This window comes from Callionymus lyra, chromosome 18 (genome assembly GCF_982586985.1).
Source record: "Callionymus lyra chromosome 18, fCalLyr1.hap1.1, whole genome shotgun sequence".
Lineage (NCBI taxonomy): Eukaryota > Metazoa > Chordata > Actinopteri > Syngnathiformes > Callionymidae > Callionymus > Callionymus lyra.
In genome coordinates, this window is record NC_141835.1 from 504,909 (window position 1) to 512,500 (window position 7,592).

General features: G+C 50.7%; 2 protein-coding genes across 3 annotated transcripts in view; one reads left to right on the forward strand and one right to left on the reverse strand.

Annotated features, from left to right (window-relative positions):
• The first annotated feature begins 489 nt into the window (after nt 1-489).
• On the forward strand, nt 490-2,232 carry tslig3b (tRNA splicing ligase complex subunit 3B). The gene is made up of 8 exons (XM_087779998.1): nt 490-603; nt 735-868; nt 943-1,053; nt 1,112-1,281; nt 1,331-1,411; nt 1,491-1,607; nt 1,667-1,834; nt 1,891-2,232. The coding sequence occupies exons 1-8, from the start codon at nt 566-568 to the stop codon at nt 2,110-2,112; spliced, it is 1,041 nt and encodes a 346-aa protein (XP_087636124.1). The 5' UTR covers nt 490-565; the 3' UTR covers nt 2,113-2,232.
• A 1,364-nt stretch (nt 2,233-3,596) lies between these two features.
• The window catches only part of ptpn21 (protein tyrosine phosphatase non-receptor type 21), a 16,846-nt gene continuing 12,850 nt past the window's right edge, over nt 3,597-7,592 (reverse strand). For both annotated transcript variants that reach the window (XM_087779521.1, XM_087779520.1), the window contains 7 exons: nt 6,932-7,592; nt 6,313-6,453; nt 5,591-5,809; nt 5,398-5,526; nt 5,108-5,342; nt 4,896-5,056; nt 3,597-4,549 (listed from right to left, as the gene is read on the reverse strand). The exon at nt 6,932-7,592 is cut by the window's right edge and continues 811 nt beyond it. In XM_087779521.1, coding sequence (XP_087635647.1) covers nt 4,421-4,549; nt 4,896-5,056; nt 5,108-5,342; nt 5,398-5,526; nt 5,591-5,809; nt 6,313-6,453; nt 6,932-7,592 — 1,675 coding nt within the window. In that variant the 3' untranslated portion in view covers nt 3,597-4,420. The remainder of the gene's footprint in view (nt 4,550-4,895; nt 5,057-5,107; nt 5,343-5,397; nt 5,527-5,590; nt 5,810-6,312; nt 6,454-6,931) is intronic.

A 7,592-nucleotide genomic window follows, 5' to 3' on the forward strand; every position in this document is an offset into this window, starting at 1 on the left:
ACATGGAGCACCAATGCTCCTCCCATGATGCAACACTGTCATCAGTGAACACATGGAGCACCAATGCTCCTCCCATGATGCAACACTGTCATCAGTGAACACATGGAGCATCAATGCTCCTCCCATGATGCAACACTAGCATCAGTGAACACATGGAGCACCAATGCTCCTCCCATGATGCAACACTCATAGACTCAGGGACTCAATGTTTCATTCAGAAGTGAAAAGATGATGTTATTTGTCTTTTTGTTCTTTTATTGCACTTTTTTCTTGTTTCATGAATCCTAGACTGTGTCACTAAAAAAACACCTTGTGTTGTGGATACATTATAAAAATGGAATAAGATATAAATAAAAGAAGTGACTCGTTCATTAGAGTCTATTAAACGATCTTCACTGATTTACAATCATTATTGAAAATGTTATGTTTGTTCTCATGACCGTTTCTTAGCGACAAAGCGGAACGTTTGTGCAACACAATGTTTCCACCCGGACCTGCGCAACGCTCGCGGCCGGTGAGCAGAGACGCGATCAATAACAAAGACTGAAGATAAGCTGCAGACACAATGGAGAGCGACATCTTAGATGCTCTGGATCAACTCGGGTAATTTTATTTCAAATCTTTTCCTTTGTTCGTCTGCGAACATCACAGACATGACGTCATCGATCGTTCAGAAACGTCCCCACGTGTGTTTGTTTAGAAGAACGTTTAGTGACGTCATTCGAGTGTTGCAGGTACGACGGGGGTCTGGAGGAGAAGAAGCTCCTTCAGGCCGCAGAAGAAGGTTGGTCTTCACCAGAGTTCCTGCACGTGTGTCGGTGGTTGTTGTGTCGCCTGAAGCCTCGCTGTGACGTCACATCCGGTCCAGGTGAGCCACTGACCGGAGCTCGAGAGAGGGAAGGTTCTGAAGGTTCTGAAGGTTCTGATGCTTCTGCTCCTCAGAGGACAGCGTGAGGACGGAGCTCGGCGTCTTACTGAAGGAGCTTCACTGTCCTCATGACGTGTCGCGGCTCCTCGGCGGCGACCAGAGCGAAGATCATCTCAAGACTCTGCGTAAGATCCGGCTCGGCTCCAGCGACCCGACCCGACTCATGATGCTGTCCTTGTCCAGTGTTCCTCGCGTCAGAGCTGCAGGCGGCTCGGATCATCTGGGGTCGCTCGTCCTCGGAGCAGCGACCAGAAGAACGTGTTGAAGACCATGTTGAAGATCTGCAGGACATCTGCCGGACCTTAAGACTGTCCACGGGTCAGGACGACGTGTTCGCTCGGATCCGAGTCAAGGTACGAACGTCGTTGATGGTCCAGCGGTGAGTGACGGACGCGCCCACAGGTGGAGGACGCGCTCCAGGGTCTCCCAGGAGGCTCAGCAGGAGGTCCAGCCTTGAAGAAGCCTCTCAGCAGAGAGCAGTGGGTGAGTGACTTCAGTAGCACGTCACCGTACAAGCCTGCTTGAGACCTCGGCTCCTTGCTGAGCTGTTGTGCGTTTGCAGGAGACGCTTCACAACATCAACACAATGTTGTCGTCCGAGTACGAGTGTCGGCGCCGCATGTTGATCAAGAGGTTGGACGTCACCGTCCAGTCGTTCGGCTGGTCCGACCGAGCCAAGGCACGTCCTCCTCCGTCCAGGACCGGGACCGGAACTCACCTCCTTCTGCGTCTCCTCAGGTCCGCCTGGACAGCATGGCCCAGGTCTACCAGCCCAGGAGGCTCGCGCTGAGGCCGCAGACCTCGGTGGACGTGGCCCGGCTGCTGGCGGCCCGCGAGGACGTCTGCAACCTGGTGAAGACCAGCAGCGGCTCCAGCAGAGAGAGGACCTCGTGTGCCGTCAACAAGGTTCTCCAGATGCTCCTCGTCTTCTAGAAGCAAACGCTGACCCTCAATGACTGCAGGTCCAGATGGGCAGAGTTCCCGACAGAGGAGGACGACCCTCGGAGATCCAGGCCCCGCAACCCGAGATGCCACCCTGGACCAAGAGACAGGAAGGAGGAGGACGAGGAGGCTGGAGAGGAGGAGGCTGGAGAGGAGGAGGAGGAGGAAGAGGAGGAAGAGGAGGAGGAGGAGGAGGAGGAAGAGGAGGACACGGAGGAAAGAGAGGACGATACCAGTATTGATTTTTTTTTTGATGCACAGGAAGTGGTTATTTTCAGGAGCAAACGTGTCAAACTCACTTCCTGAGATGTGGGTCATGTGACCTGATGATTCTGGTGTCATGTGACCTGATGATTCTGGTGTCATGTGACCTGATGATTCTAGTGTCATGTGACCTGATGATTCTGGTGTCATGTGACCTGATGATTCTAGTGACATGTGACCTGATGATTCTGGTGTCATGTGACCTGATGATTCCAGTGTCATGTGACCTGATGATTCCAGTGTCATGTGACCTGATGATTCTGGTGTCATGTGACCTGATGATTCTGGTGTCATGTGACCTGATGATTCTGGTGTCATGTGACCTGATGATTCTAGTGACATGTGACCTGATGATTCCAGTGTCATGTGACCTGATGATTCTGGTGTCATGTGACCTGATGATTCTAGTGACATGTGACCTGATGATTCTGGTGTCATGTGACCTGATGATTCTGGTGTCATGTGACCTGATGATTCCAGTGTCATGTGACCTGATGATTCTGGTGTCATGTGACCTGATGATTCTAGTGACATGTGACCTGATGATTCTAGTGTCATGTGACCTGATGATTCTAGTGACATGTGACCTGATGATTCTGGTGTCATGTGACCTGATGATTCTAGTGACATGTGACCTGATGATTCTGGTGTCATGTGACCTGATGATTCTGGTGTCATGTGACCTGATGATTCTAGTGACATGTGACCTGATGATTCTGGTGACATGTGACCTGATGATTCCAGTGTCATGTGACCTGATGATTCTGGTGTCATGTGACCTGATGATTCTAGTGACATGTGACCTGATGATTCTGGTGTCATGTGACCTGATGATTCTAGTGACATGTGACCTGATGATTCCAGTGTCATGTGACCTGATGATTCTAGTGTCATGTGACCTGATGATTCTGGTGTCATGTGACCTGATGATTCTAGTGTCATGTGACCTGATGATTCTGGTGTCATGTGACCTGATGATTCTGGTGTCATGTGACCTGATGATTCTGGTGTCATGTGACCTGATGATTCTGGTGTCATGTGACCTGATGATTCTGGTGTCATGTGACCTGATGATTCTAGTGACATGTGACCTGATGATTCTGGTGTCATGTGACCTGATGATTCTAGTGTCATGTGACCTGATGATTCTGGTGTCATGTGACCTGATGATTCTGGTGTCATGTGACCTGATGATTCTAGTGTCATGTGACCTGATGATTCTGGTGTCATGTGACCTGATGATTCTAGTGACATGTGACCTGATGATTCTAGTGTCATGTGACCTGATGATTCTAGTGACATGTGACCTGATGATTCTGGTGTCATGTGACCTGATGATTCTAGTGTCATGTGACCTGATGATTCTGGTGTCATGTGACCTGATGATGAAACATCTTCTCGTGGAACCAGGAGAACAAGCCGAGGACGTGGACTTTGATCATGTGACGCTTCAAAACTTGAATAAAGAGAATCTTCCAAATATTTATTGTTTGAAAAGACATTTTTACAAAGGCATCATCACCATGGCAACCACTCATCACAACTGCAGCATTTTTGGGATCAAATCGGATCTTTTTGTTTTGTCCTGTCAATCATTCACAAATGTCCCGTGTTTTTGGTCAGTTGGAGGAGACACTCTGGCGCAGGAACGCGCCTCGTTCTACAGGCAGATGATTCTTTGGGTCAAAGTCTCGTGAAACAAACGTTTCCTTATTAAAGCTTTTGAGTTGAACTTGGTGTCGTTTCTAGATCCACTCGCGGCACCGACACCCTCTGGTCGTCCGTGGGACGTACATCTCGTCCAATCATTGGAGGCGTGAGACATCGGATCGAAGCACACCTACCCCTCCTTTAATGGCAATAAAAACACTCCACACCGTCACTCGGAGCCATAACGCACTGCAACAGGTCGAGCCGAGGACTGGCTGCTCGGAGCAGAAACAACACTTGAAGGTCATCAGAGGTCAGTAGGTGGCGCCGTCCGTTAAAAATGAGGTTAAAAACAATAGATAATAAAGAGCGACATCTAGTGACCTCTGAGCAGAAGCGTCACGAAGCCTCGTCACCTTCATCTGACGTGCGACTCATCCTTCAGATCGACTCGAGTCACGAGAAATCAAACGGATTTTACTCACATTTGTTCGTCAAAGAAGGAAAAGTGTCTCGTCTGAGTTTGTTGCTCAAGATAAAAGTTCTTCAATAAAGTGTTTGTGTGCAGCGTCAACACTTCAGTCTAATACTGTCAAACCATCTTCACCTGCCGATCCTTCTCAACGGTCCTGCACCTCAGATGAGCCTGGAGTTCCTGAGGTACTGGACCAGCACCTTGTAGATGAAGGTGTACTGAGACAAGGTCTGGACCATCATCATCCTCTGATCACGAAGCTTGGACAGGTACGACTTCACGTCCAGCACCTGAGCAGACGAGAGCGTCAGTGACCTCACCTTACCTGGATCCAGGTGTCAAGGCTACCATGACATTAAAGGCCTAAACAGTAGATCAGACGCCACAACTGTGTCTGAACGATGGATCCAGATGTTACAAGACGTCAACATCCAGGAAATCAACCTGTCAATCTGTCGCTCCAGCCAATCACACGCCTCCTTGCTGCTGATTGACAGCTGGAGCAAGACATTGAAGACACAAGATAGTTATCTTGTCGTCTCCACTGGTGATCATCGTGTGGAAGCGAAGCTACTTTATGTTCAGTTGAGATAAATACTATTATTATTATAGACTCTGAGGCGCGTGAACCTTCACCTCGTTGTGCTCCAAGCAGGCGATCATGACCTCGGACAGGACCACCACGCCGGTGCGACCCACTCCCGCGCTGCAGTGGACCAGGATGGGGAGGTTGGTGTTCTTTGGGTCACTGACGCTGTTGGTGTGTCTCCTCACGGACTGGATCTCCTCCAGGTACGCTGCACAGATCAGGTGTGGGTCTCGGGTCGCACATTACAGTCTGGACTTACTTAGGAAGCCTTTGAAGTCTTCGGGGCAGCCGTGGTCCGGCCAGTCCGTGTACTGCAGGTGCCACAGCGTCCGCTCCTGGTTGGTCACCAGGTGTTTGATCTTCAGGCCGGTGGTGGCGTAGCAGCCCGACTCCGTGCGGAACCTGGTGGTGATCTTGAAGCGGCCGTAGGTCACCGTGTTGTGCCGCGAGCCCAGGCGAGGCCAGTACCTGAAGCTCTTCTCCCGCCCGCTCTCCTGCAGTGGACAGTGGCACGTCAAGCACTGGACGACCAGCGGGCGTCGGACTCACCTCTTCTGCAGTAACCATGGCGATGATGGAGATACCCTGCTCCCACACCAGCTGCCAGAAGTCCTGGCAGGTGTTGGAAAGCGGACCTTGAGTCGCGATGTAGTTCCAGTCCTGTCCGGCGACTGTGATCTAAGACGCGGGACGCTGGTCAGCACGTGACCTCTGACCTCTGACCTCTGACCTCTTGCCTCACCTTGATGTGTGAGGCGTTGATGTAACCCGTGTTGTTCTCTTTGGTAGGAACCAGCTCCACACGCGTGTTGTCGTACGGCAGGACGTCCTGGAAGCGGTTCTTGTCGCCGCTCTCGGGCATCAGGGCCACGCTGCAGTCCCCCCCGGGGCGCCTCTTGGGGACCCCCTCGTACTCCTTCAGCAGCTCGCCTCGCTCCATGTGCAGCTCCAGCTCCTGACACTGCAGAAGATCATGTCACACCTGCTCGTGGTGCTGAAGGTTCATCTGCACGTCTGACAGTCCAACTGACTTCTTACTTTAAAGTCGATTTCAATAATAATAATAATGTTTTCTTGATCATTCTTTTATGAATAATATAAAAAGGAAATAATATGCCATTAAATCATTTTCTCTTAGTTTGTGGTAGAGAATAAAAACATTATTGTTTTGATGTCTGTAATGAATGTTTGAATGCGAGTCAACTTAACGTGTGCAATTATAACACGCATGTCAACTGTCTTTTGTTTTCTGTTTCAGTGAAGCGGTGACATGTTTCAGCGTCTAACTTAACCTAACTAACTAACTTAACCTAACTAACTAACTTCACCTAACTACCTAACTAACTTCACCTAACTAACCTAACTACCTAACTTCACCTAAACCATATCAAAGTCTCTCAACGACCCAACCCTTTGCCTTCATGCGAACAGAAGCTAGAAAGGAGCAGAACAAGCGAGTCCTACCCGCTCGTCATTAGACGCCATCTCCAGCTCGTCCTTGACCTCCTTCTGCAGAGGCAGTCCTGACGGCGACAGACCGTTGAGACGGGCCGTCTTCAGGGGACCCATCTTCTTCCCCTCTGACCTCGTTCCTTTCTTCATGCCCTGACAGGAGAAAGAGCGGCTCAGTGGTGACAGCAGTGTGGCTTCAGTCGGTTCCACCTGGAATGTCACCGACCCGGTTTGAGATGTTGTCGTAACAACATTCCATCGTCACGTGACAATCAGTTTCTACTTTACAAAGTCTTCACTTTCTACACCTGAACCGTACACTGGAGTGATGGACTCCAGTCACGTTCTTCTCCTGCTGCTACTGCTTGAGTGACATGTTGACCTTCATGCTCATTATTTTGTTGTTCAAATGACCATCAAATGTTTCTCAGACGACAGACATGTTCTTCAAGGTTCTCTCCACTGTAATGTCTAAACTTCATTATAGATAGATTTCTATTATACAGAACATTATCTTTGAATCAGGAAGTTCTTTTCAATTGAGACTTGAGTTTGTTTATCCAGAGAAGAGAGACTTGAACAAACATTCTAAAGGACCAGATGTTTTCAGGTAGAAGAAGCTGCTTCTCACCGGAGGCGGCAAACCTTCCACCGACTTCTTGGAAGAAGGAACATCAGACACGGGTCTCTTCTTGACGTCCTTCTTGGTTTTCTGCTTCGCCTGAGCGCTGAGGTCCCCCTCGGACACCGAGGGCATGATCCTGGGGGGACGTAAATCCGGCCGGAGGTACAGCGGCTCGCTCTCCTGGATCAGGGGGTGGACCTTGTAGGCGATGGAGGCGGCGACGGCAGGATCCAGGACGGAGCCGATGGGGTACGCCGGCGGAGGCTCCGGGGGCGTCAGATGCTGCGAGGAGAGGCTGCTGAAGCCGGGGGTCTGCTCCGTCACCGCATCATGTGACAGTGGCGTGTGGCGCCCGGTGTCGTCTTCAAACTCCTCCTCCTCGCCACTGCTGTGGACCAGCATGGTGGCATCAGAAAGAGACTTCTTGTGCCCGTAGTGAAGGTTCTCCTTCAAGTCCCGGTCGTTGCTCTTGGTTCGCTCCAAGAAGGTGTTGAGCTGAGACCCCTGAGAACATCCGTGCAGACCTGAGGGGTCGGCGGTCGAGGAGGACACGGTCCTGTCCTTGAGCCTCATCCCCTCCAGACTGTGAGCCAGACCGGCCACCTCGATAGAGTTCCGCTTCTGGACGTGGTTGGGGTGTCGGTGTGGGGGTCCTCGGAACAGAGGC